Source organism: Bufo bufo, chromosome 9 (assembly GCF_905171765.1).
Source record: "Bufo bufo chromosome 9, aBufBuf1.1, whole genome shotgun sequence".
NCBI classification, from domain to species: domain Eukaryota; kingdom Metazoa; phylum Chordata; class Amphibia; order Anura; family Bufonidae; genus Bufo; species Bufo bufo.
This window is the reverse complement of record NC_053397.1, coordinates 158353492-158372869: the sequence shown is the minus strand read 5'-3', so window position 1 is coordinate 158372869 and position 19378 is coordinate 158353492. Positions and strand designations below refer to the sequence as shown.

At 47.5% G+C, this 19378-nt stretch overlaps 1 protein-coding gene across 2 annotated transcripts in view; it reads right to left on the bottom strand.

The window, feature by feature from the left end:
- SYNGR1 (synaptogyrin 1) overlaps nucleotides 1-18945 on the bottom strand; it is a 45861-nt gene extending 26916 nt beyond the window's left edge. For both annotated transcript variants that reach the window (XM_040407124.1, XM_040407125.1), the window contains exon 1: nucleotides 18503-18945. In XM_040407124.1, the coding sequence (XP_040263058.1) occupies nucleotides 18503-18604 (102 nt within the window). In that variant the 5' untranslated portion in view covers nucleotides 18605-18945. The remainder of the gene's footprint in view (nucleotides 1-18502) is intronic.
- Nucleotides 18946-19378: the final 433 nt, after the last annotated feature.

Below are 19378 nucleotides of genomic sequence, written 5' to 3'. Positions count from 1 at the left end.
AAAACAGATTTGATCCATATGCAAATTAACCTGAGATGAGTCCTGTCCCTGACTCATCTCACATACAGGACTCATTTCAGGTTCATTTGCATATGTATCAGATCGCTTTTTTTCCCCACAATAAAAGCACACAGAGCTATGGGGACTGGGTATTGCGGATGTGCTAGCGGCGATCTAGCAACCCACGTCCTCAGCTCTATACACAAAATCCCGGTGACAGGTTTCGTTTAAAGACATTAGTCAGTATTTGCTGTAATTTTCTTAGCCAAAATCAGGACTAGCCAAACAGAGCAAGCGGTGTTCAGAGCCCATCTGTTGTACTGCAAACCTAGTCGTCACACTGGTGAAAAAGATCTTCATTCTGGGATTTAATAATTGTAAATCTAATTTCTCAGCATAAGGCCTCATGCACACGCCCGTTGCCCAGCCGTGGCCGTATTGCGGCCCGCAAACAGCGGATCCGCAATATGAGGTCACCGGCCGTGTGGTCACCGCATCACATCATCTATTTTTTTACGGTGCAGACGGATCACGGACCCATTCAAGTTGAATGGGTCTCGGTCCGCCCCGACCGCCGCACAGATGTTGCCCGTGCATTGCGGTCCCCAATGCACGGAGCGGCCGTGTGCATAAGGCCTAAAAAGAGTGAAATACTTCGACCCAGCTAAAAAAAGCTAAGTGATGAAACGGCAGCCCCGTCATGAATTTTATGTATTCAGCAAAGGAGAACACTGTGGATCAAACCAATATTCACACGTGGATAGAGTGCAATGGTATAAAGCAGAAGCGACCTGTAATCCCAGAACAATCTACTCGGCTGATGTAAAAGCGCCCTACGTGTTAACATTTTGTTATATACATGCTGTTGAAATGTTACCACTGAGAACAGGTATCAGCACTCCAGCTGTGGTGCAACTACAACTCCCAGCATTAACACTTGTTTTGCTGTTCTCAGAACTCTCAATGGAGCATGCTGGGAGTTGTAGTTTCACCACAGCTGTGGTGACGGAGGTTGTTAACCCCTGTGTTAGAGTATATATCTAAAACCAACTAGCGGCAAAATGAGCAGCTTCCCATGGTCATCAGATTTAATCGCTAAGGCTATGTGCACACATGACTGGAATGCTGCGGGTCTGCAGTCAATGCGGGAGCTTTATCAAACTGGTGTAAAGGGACACTGGCTTAGCTGCTCATAGCAACCAATCAGATTCCACATTTCATTTTCCAAAGGCGCTCTGAAAAATACAAGGTGGAATCTGATTGGTTGCTATGGGCAACTAAGCCAGTTTCCCTTTGATAAATCTCCCTCAATGTTTTTCATGCAGCAAATCTGCAGTATTGTACAGTGCCTGTAAAAATGAGATTTTAAGAAATTTCACCCACACACTACGTAGAAATGCCACAGCGGAAATTGACCTGAGGTGTGAATTTCAAATCTGCAGAATGTGAATTCAGCCATATCTGAAGCAAAAACTGCACGTAATACAAGTCTTTTTCTGTCATAGTTTTAATGCAGCAGACCGTTGTGCTGTATATTTAGGGTACAATCGCATAAAAGGTACATTTACTGGGGTGATTTGTGACTGCACAATCAAAACTGCGCCAAAAACAAAGGCGTTTTAAGACTGAAGTTGCTATGCTAACCAGCATTTTATTCAGGTGACCCACATCTATGTGTCTAAAGGTCCCTTTACACGGGACGACACAGCAGCAGATCAGGGAGAAAGCGTCCCATCCCGACAATCTGCTGCTCGCTGGTGGAGGAGACCAGTGCATTTACATGCAGCGATCTCCACCAGAGATGGGGAGGAGAGATCGCTAAGGCCATTACTCTTCCCATTGCAACTCGCTGTTTGCCGGCAAACAACAATTCTTTGTGTATGCACAAACGATCGGATTACCTGATCAACAAGCGAAACGCTCGTTTATTGGGTAATCGGCAGTACCTTTACACTGCCAGATAATCACTAACTTGCATTCCTATGTTTGCTCATTAGTGATCATCTTTAAGATTCTTGGCCCATATATAAAGGGCCGTTAAGTAAATAGCTGGATGGGGAAGTCGCTGGTGACAGATTTCACAAAAGCCAGGTCCTGTCCAGGAGCTGTCCAAGTTTAAAACAGCAGAGCAGTAACAATAAACTGAATTGTTATATAGACATACAGAGAAAAATCACAGCTTCTGCATCTGCGTGGGTAGGATACAGTACAGACCAAAAGTTTGGACACACCTTCTCATTCAAAGAGTTTTCTTTATTTTCATGACTATGAAGGCATCAAAACTATGAATTAACACATGTGGAATTATATACATAACAAACAAGTGTGAAACAACTGAAAATATGTCATATTCTAGGGTCTTCAAAGTAGCCACCTTTTTCTTTGATTACTGCTTTGCACACTCTTGGCATTCTCTTGATGAGCTTCAAGAGGTAGTCCCCTGAAATGGTCTTCCAACAGTCTTGAAGGAGTTCCCAGAGATGCTTAGCACTTGTTGGCTCTTTTGTCTTCACTCTGCGGTCCAGCTCACCCCAAACCATCTCGATTGGGTTCAGGTCCGGTGACTGTGGAGGCCAGGTCATCTGGCGCAGCACCCCATCACTCTCCTTCATGGTCAAATAGCCCTTACTTTCAAAGTTTTCCCAATTTTTCTGCTGACTGACTTTCATTTCTTAAAGTAATGATGGCCACTCGTTTTTCTTTACTTAGCTGCTTTTTACTTGCCATAATACCAATTCTAGCAATCTATTCAGTAGGACTATCAGCTGTGTATCCACCTGACTTCTCCTCAACGCAACTCATGGTCCCAACCCCATTTAGAAGGCAAGAAATCCCACTTATTAAACCTGACAGGGCACACCTGTGAAGTGAAAACCATTTCAGGGGACTACCTCTTGAAGCTCATCAAGAGAATGCCAAGAGTGTGCAAAGCAGTAATCAAAGCAAAAGGTGGCTACTTTGAAGAACCTAGAATATGACATATTTTCAGTTGTTTCACACTTGTTTGTTATGTATATAATTCCACATGTGTTAATTCATAGTTTTGATGCCTTCAGTGTGAATCTACAATTTTCATAGTCATGAAAATAAAGAAAACTCTTTGAATGAGAAGGTGCGTCCAAACTTTTGGTCTGTACTGTATATCCTCTACTTCTCCACAACATGCTGGCCACAGACCTATTGAAGTCAAAGGGTCTTCACCACGATGCAGTGTGCACGCGGGCAGTATTCGTGGCTTGTGGGCCGTAAAACACTTACGGTTGTGTGAATGGTTCCCTTTAAAGGGGCAGTCACATTGAACATGGTCTTTAAACTGTTATAGAGCAGGAGGAGCTGAGCAGATTGATGAATAGTTTTATAGGAAAAGATTCAGTATAACTTATAGTTTATCCATTTATATTCCTGCTCATTCTGAGCTTTGAAGGCCAGGAGACGGTCCCATCAGTGATTGACAGCCTTCTCTGTATGGACCGTCATAGGGGCAAGGCTGTCAATCACTGATGGGACCGTCTCCTGGACTTCAAAGCCCAGAATAAGCAGGAATATAAATGGATAAACTATAAGTTTTACTGAATCTTTCCCCATAAGACTACATATCACTCTGCTCAGCTCCTCCTGCTCTATAACCTCTGCCTGCAGCTCACACACCATATTCACCTGACAGGTTCCCTTTAAAGAAAATGAGCACCAATCCGTTATCTACGATTGGTGAAGGTAAGGGATTGATCGGTCAGAACAGACAAAAAAAAATATATCAGTTGTGCTCAGTTCTGTCAGGCATTGGATATTTATAATGGGAATAGGATGAACAGACAGGACTACCCCTCCCGTCAAAAATAACTAAAACCTGACAGAAGTGACACAAACTAGTGCAGACAGAGCACAACTGATACTCAAAGAGGACCTTTCATGGGTGCAGACATTATGAAATAAGTAGCAGGTTATGTAGGGCATAGTGCAGGGATGTAATATTGCTTACTAGTTTGTCTGGGCGCCGCTCCGTTTGCCCGCTGTGCCCCCCGTTCCCTTTGCCCGCCTGGTATGCTAATGGATAGCATCGGTACAGGGAGGAGGAGACGCCAGGGATTCTCAATAGGCGTCTCCTTCTCCCTGGCTTTAGCGCTTTCCAATCACAGTTCTGCCTCAAAGAGTCCTTGACCATAGCAGCACCAACCTGTTTTCATGCCAAACAGGTAGCAAGCCTTCAGCCAGACACAAGGTTCCCAGATCCCAACACAGACATGGCTTCTGAGCCCAGCTGCCTATTTAAGGACAGCCAGGTGCTGCCAAAACCCAGACCTCACCTTGCTGTAAATCAGCCCAGCAGCACATGCTGGGAGGAAAATACCTGTTTTCTCAGACCAAACCTCTCACTGTGTCACAATATATATATATATATATATATATATATATATATATATATATATATATATATATATATATATACACATACATACATACATGGAGTGCAGAATTAGGCAAGTTGTATTTTTGAGGATTAATTTTATTATTGAACAACCACCATGTTCTCAATGAACCCAAAAAACTCATTAATATCAAAGCTGAATATTTTTGGAAGTAGTTTTAGTTTGTTTTTAGTTTTAGCTATTTTAGGGGGATATCTGTGTGTGCAGGTGACTATTACTGTGCATAATTATTAGGCAACTTAACAAAAAACAAATATATACCCATTTCAATTATTTATTTTTACCAGTGAAACCAATATAACATCTCAACATTCACAAATATACATTTCTGACATTCAAAAACAAAAACAAATCAGTGACCAATATAGCCACCTTTCTTTGCAAGGACACTCAAAAGTCTGCCATCCATGGATTCTGTCAGTGTTTTGATCTGTTCACCATCAACATTGCGTGCAGCAGCAACCACAGCCTCCCAGACACTGTTCAGAGAGGTGTACTGTTTTCCCTCCTTGTAAATCTCACATTTGATGATGGACCACAGGTTCTCAATGGGGTTCAGATCAGGTGAACAAGGAGGCCATGTCATTAGATTTTCTTCTTTTATACCCTTTCTTGCCAGCCACGCTGTGGAGTACTTGGACGCGTGTGATGGAGCATTGTCCTGCATGAAAATCATGTTTTTCTTGAAGGATGCAGACTTCTTCCTGTACCACCGCTTGAAGAAGGTGTCTTCCAGAAACTGGCAGTAGGACTGGGAGTTGAGCTTGACTCCATCCTCAACCCGAAAAGGCCCCACAAGCTCATCTTTGATGATACCAGCCCAAACCAGTACTCCACCTCCACCTTGCTGGCGTCTGAGTCGGACTGGAGCTCTCTGCCCTTTACCAATCCAGCCACGGGCCCATCCATCTGGCCCATCATGACTCACTCTCATTTCATCAGTCCATAAAACCTTAGAAAAATCAGTCTTGAGATATTTCTTGGCCCAGTCTTGACGTTTCAGCTTGTGTGTCTTGTTCAGTGGTGGTCGTCTTTCAGCCTTTCTTACCTTGGCCATGTCTCTGAGTATTGCACACCTTGTGCTTTTGGGCACTCCAGTGATGTTGCAGCTCTGAAATATGGCCAAACTGGTGGCAAGTGGCATCTTGGCAGCTGCACGCTTGACTTTTCTCAGTTCATGGGCAGTTATTTTGCGCCTTGGTTTTTCCACACGCTTCTTGCGACCCTGTTGACTATTTTGAATGAAACGCTTGATTGTTCGATGATCACGCTTCAGAAGCTTTGCAATTTTAAGAGTGCTGCATCCCTCTGCAAGATATCTCACTATTTTTGACTTTTCTGAGCCTGTCAAGTCCTTCTTTTGACCCATTTTGCCAAAGGAAAGGAAGTTGCCTAATAATTATGCACACCTAATATAGGGTGTTGATGTCATTAGACCACACCCCTTCTCATTACAGAGATGCACATCACCTAATATGCTTAATTGGTAGTAGGCTTTCGAGCCTATACAGCTTGGAGTAAGACAACATGCATAAAGAGGATGATGTGGTCAAAATACTCATTTGCCTAATAATTCTGCACGCAGTGTATATATATATATATATATATATATATATAAAATACACATAGTGCTGCATAAAATTAAGGCCTCTTGCACACAAATGTGTGCGCCCAGTGGCCGTGCTGCGGGCCGCAATGCTCGAACACCCACCGTGGGGCAGTCACAGCTGATCGCGGACCCATTCACTTTAATGGGTCCGCCATCCGGCCGTTCCGCAAAAAGATAGAACATCTATCTTTTTGCGGAACGGAAGTACAGGACGAAACCCCACGGAAGCACTCCGTAGTGCTTCCATAGGGTTCAGTTCCATACCTCCGGATTTGCGGACCCATTGAAGTGAATGGGTCCGCATCAGTGATGCGGCAAATACGGTCCGCAATACGGCCACGGAGAGCACACATTCGCGTGCAATAAGCCTAAGGGGTTGCTATTCATGCAGGGAAACCATTACTAGTCTTCTCTATAATGTCTTCAATGCAAAAATGCTAATTTATCTCTCAGAAGACCGAATCCCTACCTTTCTTAAAGCTCCAAATCTGTCACATAGGGATCGGATTGTGCAAAACTCAATACAATAAGAATTGAACAGTGATGTGGGTGGGGATGGGACGAATGCATAGGAGGCAGTTATAGGACAGTCTTACACTATATTGGACTGTTGCACAGTATAGTGTACCATATAGTCCTCTCTGTGATCTCTGGACAGATCGCTCCATACATAAACCATACGGGAAAATTCAGTGGTTCAGGGTACTTTCACACTAGCATTAGAAGAATCCGGCAGGCAGTTCCATTGCCGGAACTGCCTGCCTGATCCAGAAATCTGTATAATAACGGATATCATTTGTTTCCAGATCCGTCTGACATTGCAATACCAGATCCGTCTCTCTGGTGTCATCCGGAAAATCAGATCAGGTATTTATCTTTTTCACAGATTTAAAAGGTCTAGTAGTAGTACCGCCCTATCTGTGCCCCCTCACAGTAGTAGTGCCCTTTCTGTGTCCCCTCACAGTAGTAGTAGGGCACTACTACTACTGTGAGGGGGCACAGATAGGGCACTACTACTACTGTGAGGGGGCACAGATAGGGCACTACTACTACTACTACTACTGTGAGGGGGCACAGATAGGGCACTACTACTACTACTACTGTGAGGGGGCACAGATAGGGCACTACTACTACTACTGTGAGGGGGCACAGATAGGGCACTACTACTACTGTGAGGGGGCACAGATAGGGCACTACTACTACTACTGTGAGGGGGCACAGATAGGGTATTCATACTCTGTGGGGATGAACTAAGGAGGCATCACAATGTGTCAGGGGCACTAAGGAGCATCATAATGTGTGGGGGCACCAAGGGATCACACTGCTGTGAGGGTGCACTTAGGGGTATCATGGTCTGTGGAGCACTAAAGAGATATCATACTGTCTGAGGGGCATCATTATTGTTAGGGGGCACTGAAAAAACATTCTTACTGTTTGGTCAGCAGAAAGGGGATTAGGTGGGCTTGGAGGTGTGGATTATTGTAAAAAATAATAATAATAATAATATTATAAAATAAAGCAGCGCTACACGCCAATGGTGTTGTCCCCTTTTATATATTTTTTCGTTTTGCAGCTCGGACCTTCATCCTACAGCAGACTCATGTATGTGGACCTTTACCAAAAGTACTTGAGTACCCTTGCTCTAGATGACCTTATGTTGATAGTAGTGTTAATAGAGTCTCAAAGGTCTATAAAAGTAGGGTACCTGCTTTTACACACCCCTGAGACTCTATTAACACTACTATCAACATAAGGTCACCTAGAGAAACAGCAGGTTTTGAATTTTTTTTTCCTTTAGGTATCAGAGCAATCAAATGAAAGTTATGTTTTAACATAAGGGTCAGAAACAGGGTTTTGTTTAGCCTCTTGGTTATTAGTTTTTCCATTCATAAACCTCCACATTGAGCTCCCAGCAGCAGATAGAAGCCTGCAGCGCACGCTGGGTCACATCACCTGGGCACATGGTCTTTGCTGAGCAGAGGCTGCATTCCCATCATGCTGTCCCTGGCACTTCATCAACAGCTGGCAATGGCTCTGGGGTGGCACGCGCTCCCCGCTTTCATAATAACTGAAAAGGAAGCTGCTGCTGTGTTCAGCGCGCGGTAGAAGGGGGGCCGATACTGGCAAATCAGCAGCCGCCTCACTAATAACAAAGCTCTGTACTGTGCGAAGCTTTCGGGCACCAGCGGAATTGCTGTGCTGCCTGTGCCGTTCACAGCGCTCAGTGCTCATGAATTACATTTTTTAGGGATTCAAACTGCCTGTACAGGCGTCTATGACGCTTGTACAGGCGTTATTGCGACCTCTGCGTATATATCAGTTCAACAATGGATAGAACATGTCCTATTCTTGGCGGCAAAATGCCATGAACAGGTCCGCAAAAAATGGATTTAAACACAGACGTCATCTGTATTTTAAACATCAGCATTTTGCAACTGTGGGCATTAGGCCAATTTCTTAAAAAACAAAAAAAATGATTATTACTAACACTTCCTTCAGTCACAGCAATGATAATTGCACTAAAAATTACCAGAAATTTGATTTCCCGTTAACCCCCCCAATGGCACTAGGGATTCTTCTGTCAGAGCTGCTGTGGAAGTGCCAGGGAAACTACATGTATGCATGCCCCCGAAGGGCTCATGCACACGGTCGTAATCTGTTTGCGGTCCGCAAATTGCCATCATTTTTTTTTTTTTACTCCTGTAGAAATGTCCTATCTTTGTCTACAGAATGGACAAGAATAGGACATGTTCTATCTTTTTTGCAGGGTCACGAAATGGATACACAGGTGTGCTGTCCGCATCTTTGCAGCCCCATTGAAGTGAATTGGTCCGCATACCATCCGCAAAAAATGCGGATCAAATATAAAGTCGTGTGCATGGGGCCTAAGGGTAAGTTCAGATATCAGCAATTCCACAGCAAAACCTGGAAGAAATCTTCAAGGTATATCTGAATATCTACACTATGTCCACTTTCCCCGACGAGCAAAAAGATTTATAGTTAAAGGGATTCTGTCACCAAGTTTTAGGCTATAGAGATACGGACATGCACGGCTAGATCGCCGCTAGCATGTCCGCAATATACCTGTCCTATAGGGCTGTCCTATGTCCGCAAAACACAGATCTGCAAAAAAATACGGATGACGTCCGTGAGACATTCGTTTTGCACTGTTTATATTTGCGGATCCATTGTAAGGCCCCTTTCACACGGGCGAGATTTCCGCGTGGGTGCAATGTGTGAGGTGAACGCATTGCACCCGCATTGACCCATTCATTTCTAAGGTGTTGTGCACATGAGCGGTAATTTTCACGCATCACTTGTGCGTTGCGTGAAAATCGCAGCATGCTCCTCTTTGTGCGTTTTCCACGCAACACAGGCCACATAGAAGTGAATGGGGTTGCGTGAAAATCGAAAGCATCCGCAAGCAAGTGCGGATGCGGTGCGATTTTCACGCACGGTTGCTAGGAGACGATGCGGATGGGGACCCGATCTTTATTATTTTCCCTTATAACATGGTTATAAGGGAAAATAATAGCATTCTGAATACAGAATGCATAGTACAATAGGGCTGGCCCCTGTTCCCAATCAATGGGAACAGGGACCGCGCATGCGCGGTACGCTCCCATTCCCTACTATGGGGAGCCGGCTTGGTGGTGGCCGGACAGGCGTCTTCCAGCCACCACCTTGCGGGGATCTGTTCTTGATATAGGTGTGGGTCCCAGCATCGGGTACGCTCCCATTCACTTCCATGGGTAGACAGCTTGGTGGTGGTCGGACCAGCGTCCTCCAGCCACCACTTTTCAGGGCTCCGTTCTCGATATAGGTGCATGTGCCAGCAGTGGGACCGGCACCTATAAGCCTAATCCTAGCGATATGCCCCCATTGTCTGTGATGAGACAACCCCTTTAATGCTGGGGCTAAACACAGACTTTCGGTGAAGGACAGCTCTAATTTTAGTGGTCACACGTCTGCTTCATTACTGGACGTCATGTGACTTGCATTCACGTCATGTCTTTCTGACGACTCACATGAAAATCTCATGCGTAGTGTTGAGCGAACTTTGTGTTTCAAGTTCGAGTTATCTAAGAATTCCGTTATGGATTCCGCTACCACGAACATATATGGTCCGTGGTAGCAGAATCCATAATGGAATTCTTAGATAACCCGAACCTTGTACGCCGAACTTCAAACACAAAGTTCGCTCATTCCTACTCATGTGCACTACGTTCTAATGGACGGCAGCCATCTTGCAGCAGTTCCTGTCAGAGCGACTTCATGGAAGAATTCCGTATTATAGAGCCATAGGCACTTTAGGGGGGATTCATTTGGCACAATATTGGCAATGTTCTATACTATGGCGTCAGATGCCACAATCTTTTCTCTGTTTAACTGACACGGAATCAAACAGGAAGAACCCTGTATGTAACTAGAGGCATATGGCGGTATAGCGAGACAGCACGAGCCCTTACAATGCACAACCTCATCTCCGTTATCACAACTACCTTCTTCCATACTGATCCGTCTTGGATATTCACATTAAGGGTCCATTCACACGTCTGCAATTTTGTTCCGCAATTCCGATCCCAAAAAATATAGAACATGTCCTATTCTTGTCCGCAATTGCAGACAAGATTAGGCATTTTCTATTAAGTGCCGGCGATGTGCGGTCCGCAAAATGCGGAACGCACATCGCCGATGTCCGTGTTTTGCGGATCCGCAAAACACACACGGACGTGTGAATGGACCCTAAAGGTTTTCAGCTTTTCCCACTGTCTTGTGCCACGGCAGATCTACCGTATTAACTATCGTATAAGACGACTTTCTAACACTAGAAATAATTTTCAAAGGTCGGGGGTAGTCTTATACGCCGGGTATAAAGTCTGATGGTATATTCTAACCACCAGGCGTTCCCATGGTGACGGGGATGCTTGCCTGGGGGTTAGAATATACAGGGCCCCGACGCTCACAGGAGTATACATTTATAAACCGTAATCCGTAACTTTAAATCAGCGCTCATCTCTTTACTACCTTACTCTCAGCTCCGGTAACAGGCAGTGCGGGCGGCAGCGCTCACTCACTGACGTCATGCGCCTGCTCCTCCCACTAGGCAGCACAGGCACGTGACGTCAGTGAGTGAGCGCTGCCGCCCGCACTGCCTGTTACCGGAACTGAGTGTAAGGTAGTAAAGAGATGAGCGCTGATTTAAAGTTAAAGTTACTGCAGGATACGGATTACAGTGTATAAATGTATACTCCTGTGAGCGGCGGGGAGGGGGATCTGTGGATGGCACTGTTATTGGGGAGGGAGATCTGTGGATGGCACTGTTATTGGGGGGGGGGGGGGGGGGAATCTGTGGATGGCACTGTTATTGGGGGGGGGGGGGGATCTGTGGATGGCACTGTTATTGGGGAGGGGGGAGGATCTGTGGATGGCACTGTTATTGGGGAGGGGGATCTGTGGATGACACATATAGCATAAGATGCTATATAGTGCCATCCACTGACCCCCCTCCCCATAGCAGTGCCATCCACTGTCGTCGTCCCCCCAATAACAGTGCCATCCACTGCCCCCCCCCAATAACAGTGCCATCCACTGCCCCCCCCCAATAAAAGTGCCATCCACTGCCCCCCCCCAATAACAGTGCCATCCACTGCCCCCCCCCCAATAACAGTGCCATCCACTGCCCCCCCCCCCCCCAATAACAGTGCCATCCACTGCCCCCCCCCCCAATAACAGTGCCATCCACTGCCCCCCCCCAATAACAGTGCCATCCACTGCCCCCCCCCAATAACAGTGCCATCCACTGCCCCCCCCCAATAACAGTGCCATCCACTGCCCCCCCCCAATAACCGTGCCATCCACTGCCCCCCCCCTCCAATAACAGTGCCATCCACAGATCCCCATGGCAATGGACCCACCATCTTTTCCCAGCCCCTAGTAGTTCCTATGTTGGAAACTGGGAATGTGAAAAGAAAAAGATAGGTTACCAGGGCAGTCAGGACCCTACTGAAGCCCTGGCTGCCATGGTCAGTTCCCTGGACTGGAGAAGATCGTCTTGGAGACAGGGAGGGCTGGGCAGTTAGGGGTAGTCTTATACGGCGAGTATAGACCAAACCCTATATTTTAAATGGAAAAGTTGGGGGTCGTCTTATGTGCCGGAAAATACGGTAGTTTTATATAAGAACTTCTTAAAAATGGCAGATTTATCATTTGCCCAATATCACAATCCAGTTCACAATATAAATGTGCTCCTCGTGTAAAGAATGGTGAACACAAGTTGTGACAAAAAAAAAAAAAGTATGTTGTACTAACTTGTGGTAAGAATAAGGGATTGCCCGTTTCTTCTAAAGGGAACCGGTCACGTGGTGCTGTTCTGCGGGCAGCAGCTATACAGCAGGAGAAGTGGAGCACATGTATAGTTTTGCGGCAGAAGACTCAAGGGAACCCTTCAGCTGGAAAATGGTACGCAATCTGAGGACACCATTTAGTAGCTTTTCGAGATGTTGAGTTTATTTAAGTAGAAATTTCATAATTTTGGGCTGGGGCTACACAGCAACAAGTGTCGTGCGACATGAAAATTGCGCAACATTGCATCTAAATATTATCAATGGTGTCGCAATGTGACACGTGACATGCTGCCACCGAGACAACTTCAGAAAATCCAACACTTGTGACTTGTCAAAATGCAGCTGTAAAATAATCATGTGACAGTAGGTTGCGGACAAGTCGCACAAATATTTCTGGTCATACGATTCCTTTGAGGCTTGCTGTCAGGCGACATATGTTGTCATGTCCCCTTAGGGTACAACCACACAGCACTGTCATGCTGGGGTTGCCACATGGCTACTTTCACACTAGCATTCGGAGCGGATCCGTCTGATGTTTCATCAGACGGATCCGCTCCGATAATGCAGACGTTTGCATCCGTTCAGAACGGATCCGTCTGCATTATAACTTAGAAAATTTTCTAAGTGTGAAAGTTGTCTGAGCGGATCCGTTCAGACTTTACATTTAAAGTCAATGGGGAACGGATCCGCTTGAAGATTGAGCCATATTGTGTCATCTTCAAGCGGATCCGTCCCCATTGACTTCCATTATAAGTCTGGACGGATCCGCTCGCCTCCGCACGGCCAGGCGGACACCCGAACGCTGCAAGCAGCGTTCAGGTGTCCGCTCACTGAGCGGAGCGGAGGCTGAGCGCTGGCAGGCGGATGCATTCTCAGCGGATCCGCCTCCACTGAGAATGCATTAGGGCCGGACGGCTGCGTTCAGGGCCGCTCGTGAGCCCCTTCAAACGGAGCGCACGAGCGGACACCCGAACGCAGGCGTGAAAGTAGCCTAAGCTGCGGTCAGGTACCACACGGCCGCATGAGTGTGGTGTTGCCGATGCTGCACAGCAATTAACATTTTCTGCCAGAAAATCGACAACATTAAGGCTCCATTCACACGTCCGCAATTCCGTTCTGCAAAGGAATTGCGGACCCATTTATTTCTATGGGGCCGCACAATGTGCTGCCTGGATCCGGAAATGCGGACCTGCACTTCTAGTCCCGAAAATAGAACAAGTCCTATTCTTGTCCGCAATTGCGGACAAGATTAGGCATATTCTATTATAGTGCCGGCGATGTGCGGTCCGCAAAATGGGGAACGCACATTGCCGATGTCCGTGTTTTGCGGATCCACAAAACACACACACACAGATGTGTAAATGGAGACTTCCCCCATGTTATCCTATGGGGCTGATAATTGTCTATCCGTGTTCACACCGCCGTAGTTTTGGTCTGCATCCGATACAGATTGCAGATCGGATGTGGACCCATTCTTCTTAATGGGGCCACAATAGATGCGGACAGCGCACGCGGGACCAAAAAACAGAGATGTCCTATTCTTGTCCATTTTGCTGACAAGAATAGGACGTTTTTACAGAAGTTAAGAAAAAAATGGTGCCTCGCCAAGTTCATTACACCTACAATCACGTAGGAACGGACTGCATCGTAAATTACCATGAAGCAGGGAGTTGGAGTCAGAGGAGCTGCGGTCGACACGTGGGTTTCCGGGCCCGAGCGTGGTGGTGTAAATCACCCTTCTGATGCCGTCTGTTCCTGCCGACCACAGGTCTATTGTACTGTACTCACTGAATTATATAAGTTCAGCACAGTAGACCTGAGGTCGGCATTATAAAATTACTGGATGCAGACTACAGTCAAGAAATGCGGCCATCACAAAGTGTGTGGGACCGGCCTTCCCGAAATTCATTGGATGCTGGTTGGCACCATAAGAGGTAGCATTTAACATAGGTGCCCATGCAAAAGAGCTCACCTTGCCGTACTGAATAGGCACAAATGACTTTGATCAAAATGTATTTGCCAAGTACTTCACATTCATCTATATAGTGAGTATAGCATTAGCGGGTATATTGTGTGTATGCCGGGTGCTGTTGCATTGTGCATTTTCAGCCATGGTAACACCCACCTGCACATTACGATGTGCCGACTAAGGGCTCATGCATAAGACCGTTGTCCGTTTTGCAGTCTGCAAATTGCGGATCCGCAAAATACAGATACTGGCCGCGTGCATTCCACATTTTGCGGAACGGAATGTCCAGCCCATAGTAGAACAGTCCTATCCTTGTCCGTAATGTGGACCTGTTCTACATTTTTGCAGATGCGACGGAACAGACATACGGAGGCAGTGCTGTCCGATCCTCATCCGACCAACAGAAATGCAGATCGGATACGAAAAAAAAATACATTTGTGTGTATGAGCCCTAAGGGTTGGGTTCACATCATGTTTTTGCCATCAGTTTTAAGCAGGGGTGCACAACCTGCAGGCCGCATGCGGCCCCCAGAGCCAAGGTTTGCGGCCCCCCGTCTTGCTGGACAGAAACACAGCTGATCGTGTGACCCCTATAACTGGGGGCAGGAGGCGGTAATAACCAGTGAGCGCCGTCCTCTGCAGTGAAGGGAAGCGCTTACTGGTTATTGTAGGACCCCTATAACTGGGGGCAGGAGGCGGTAATAACCAGTGAGCGCCGTCCTCTGCAGTGATGGGAAGTGCTTACTGGTTATTGTAGGACCCCTATAACGGGGGGGGCAGGGGGCGGTAATAACCAGTGAGCGCCGTCCTCTGCAGTGATGGGAAGTGCTTACTGGTTATTGTAGGACCCCTATAACTGGGGGCAGGAGGCGGTAATAACCAGTGAGCGCCGTCCTCTGCAGTGATGGGAAGTGCTTACTGGTTATTGTAGGACCCCTATAACGGGGGGGGCAGGGGGCGGTAATAACCAGTGAGCGCCGTCCTCTGCAGTGAAGGGAAGTGCTTACTGGTTATTGTAGGACCCCTATAACTGGCAGCAGGAGGCGGTAATAACCAGTGAGCGCGTCCTCTGCAGTGAAGTGAAGCGCTTACTGGTTATTGTAGGACCCCTATAACGGGGGGCAGGAGGCGGTAATCACCAGTGAGCGCCGTCCTCTGCAGTGAAGGGAAGTGCTTACTGGTTATTGTAGGACCCCTATAACTGGGGGCAGGAGGCGGTAATCACCAGTGAGCGCCGTCCTCTGCAGTGATGGGAAGAGCTTACTGGTTATTGTAGGACCCCTATAACTGGGGGCAGGAGGCGGTAATCACCAGTGAGCGCCGTCCTCTGCAGTGATGGGAAGAGCTTACTGGTTATTGTAGGGCCCCTATAACTGGGGGCAGGAGGCGGTAATAACCAGTGAGCGCCGTCCTCTGCAGTGAAGGGAAGTGCTTACTGGTTATTGTAGGACCCCTATAACTGGGGGCAGGAGGCGGTAATCACCAGTGAGCGCCGTCCTCTGCAGTGATGGGAAGAGCTTACTGGTTATTGTAGGACCCCTATAACTGGGGGCAGGAGGCGGTAATAACCAGTGGGCGCCGTCCTCTGCAGTGATGGGAAGTGCTTACTGGTTATTGTAGGACCCCTATAACTGGCGGCAGGAGGCGGTAATAACCAGTGAGCGCCGTCCTCTGCAGTGATGGGAAGTGCTTACTGGTTATTGTAGGACCCTTATAACGGGGGGGCAGGGGGCGGTAATAACCAGTGAGCGCCGTCCTCTGCAGTGAAGGGAAGCGCTTACTGGTTATTGTAGGACCCCTATAACTGGGGGCAGGAGGCGGTAATAACCAGTGAGCGCCGTCCTCTGCAGTGATGGGAAGTGCTTACTGGTTATTGTAGGACCCCTATAACGGGGGGCAGGAGGCGGTAATAACCAGTGAGCGCCGTCCTCTGCAGTGATGGGAAGTGCTTACTGGTTATTGTAGGACCCCTATAACGGGGGGCAGGAGGCGGTAATAACCAGTGAGCGCCGTCCTCTGCAGTGATGGGAAGAGCTTACTGGTTATTGTAGGACCCCTATAACGGGGGGCAGGAGGCGGTAATAACCAGTGAGCGCCGTCCTCTGCAGTGATGGGAAGTGCTTACTGGTTATTGTAGGACCCCTATAACGGGGGGCAGGAGGCGGTAATAACCAGTGAGCGCCGTCCTCTGCAGTGATGGGAAGTGCTTACTGGTTATTGTAGGACCCCTATAACAGGGGGCAGGAGGCGGTAATAACCAGTGAGCGCCGTCCTCTGCAGTGATGGGAAGTGCTTACTGGTTATTGTAGGACCCCTATAACTGGGGGCAGGAGGCGGTAATCACCAGTGAGCGCCGTCCTCTGCAGTGATGGGAAGAGCTTACTGGTTATTGTCTCGCTGTCTTCTGTTTCAAGGCCATGCTGCAGGAATGTGTTACAAATCATTACACTGTACGATATTCGGGACAATTATCATTCCTGTATAATTGTGCCCCGATCAGCTGATAAACAAGCGATTACTTGTTTGTCGGCTGATTTACATGTTGTATCAGGATGAAAGGCGTACAATTATCGTCAGCACTTCTCGTGTAATCAGGAATGTGCTGCCAATAATCAACAGAACTGAAGGCGGGAGCAATGACTGTGGTAGCGATCATTCCTCCCCATTCACTTTGCATCGGACTGTGTAATAGGCTGATGCAAACAAGTGCTGATTAACTTTTAATTTTTTGCAGCCCCTTGAAATAGAGCAATGTGACAACGCGGCCCCCCAGACAACAAAAAAAGGTTGTGCCCCCCTGGTTTAAAGTATATGTTAGCGAATGCCTCAGCCAGATGCTCTACAGTGGCATCCGTTCACCATAACGTATACGTGCTATGCTTTTGTATCCTTCCCCGCCCGCCAACATATATGTTAAATAGATGGTGAAGACGTGATATGCCCCCGCCCTAACCTTGCATCACACAAATCGTGTTTCCCGAATGAGCAGAGCGTGACCATGTGGGAGCGCGATTCCACATGATGAGCACGCTGCTTGGACTGCACGCCATTATAACGATATAGCCAAAAATCAGGAATGAACCTCCGCAGAGATACGGTATCATGGGAAGCTCTGAACCGGTTCTGTTTTTGACTTACAAATCACTGACGGAAATCACTGATCAAACACTGACTGAAAGAAGCCTAAGGGCCCATTCAGACAGACCTATGTGTTTTGTGGTCCACAAAACACGGATACTGATCCATGTGCGTTCAGCATTTTGCCAGTCTATGATAGAAATGCCTATTCTTGTCTGCAATTGCGGACAAGCTCTATATTTTTTGCGAGGCCGCGGAACAGAACTACGGATGCGGACAGCACACGGTGCTATCCGCATCTTTTGCGGCCCTACTGAAATGAACGGGTCCACATCCATTCCACAAGATTGCGGAATGGATGTGGACCCATAAATACGGTGGTGTGAATGGGCCCTAAGTTTGGCCTCCGTGATGTCCCCAGTGATTGTGTTGCGTTCACACTGTCGTTTTTTCCCCCCCATAACCACAATTTGAAAACAGTCTGAGAGTTAAAGCTGGAAAAAGTAAGGACAATCATTAGATACATGTGGCGCATGAGCAGGAATTTTCCGTTCCATGAAAACGCCAGCCACCAGTCTACCTGACCCGCATTAGTAATGATGTCATCAGCCATTATACGGTTTTGGTGCGTCATTTCTAAAAAGTAAATCCAAAGGAAACCTTCTGATCCTGACCGATTTTAGGAGCGCTCATCAAGCCGTCCACGGGGTCCAGCATACTCCCCTCTTTCTCCCCAAATAACCAGCTCCTGTGTATACGGTAACATATACGCACTGCTTCACATCGGAATCGGCTCATTTTTGTTGGAAATGTTTAAGACAGGTTTCATGCAAGTCCCTGACAGACGACACGGATTCCTATGGGCCAGCTCCCAAGGACCACGAGAAGCCCCTATATACGAGTGCACATCGCTCGCTCTCACGTGGAATGTACAGTAATGTCACCACGACCTTCCCACAAGCACCAAGATCACAGCTGGAATCCCAAAGGCGGCCAAGGGATTATAGACGGACAATTAAAGGGATATAGGGCCGGAAAAAATCCATCTAACAGACATCAACACGTGACTTACCCAAGACACCATCCTTAAGACAGTGTGAGGTTGCCGGATGAAAGTCTGGGGGTCAAAGGCTCCTCCAGCCTTACCGGCTCCATAAGCGCCTCCCTCCATCATCAGCACCTCCAAAATGGATCTGCAAATTAGGAGCGGTGTCCAGATGCCCTTGCAGCGAGGCTGGCTGGTGAATGACAGGCAGATCAGATAATGGCTACTCTGCTCAAGGGCATGGGAGGCTCTCTGCAGGTGAGCCGCACACCATCAAACGAAGACAGGGATGGAGGAGGAGGATGGCCGGCTTCTGACGGTCAAGGCACGATCGCGGCTCCTGGAGCCAGATGGAGGGAGGGAGGGACGGAGCCGCTGACTGCGAGAGATGGGCTGGAAGCAGCTGACGTGCTGAGCAAACGCAGCCAAACCCTCGGTCAGAGCCAGTACGACAGCTACAGACTACCGCTGTGTCTCACGCCTGCGCACTAGCCTCTCCTTCCCGGCTGCCTCCTCTATAGCCAAGACATGTGATTCGGACGGCTACTTATCTCCAAGGCGACGACAAGCAGGGAGGAGGGGGAAACGTGCGGATGACAGATGGGCCACCAGAGGAGGCGGAGTCTAAGGGCGGGACCTCAGAAATGTAGCAAAATAGTGACTGTCAGCAGCAGGATAGAAAATGGTGTACGCCTACACCTGATGTCACGTGACAAGGTGTCCTGTAGGAAGGAATTTACTGAAATCCCCATTTCTATAAAAAAAAATAATAACTTTAGTGCTTTCATTTTTCTTCCCCTGTAGCCCTATGTGAATTGGGTTTTTGCAGGATGAGTTGCAGACCTCCCAAGTAGGGTTGCCACCTTTCCCAACAAAAAATACCGACCGCGTTAAGTCACTATC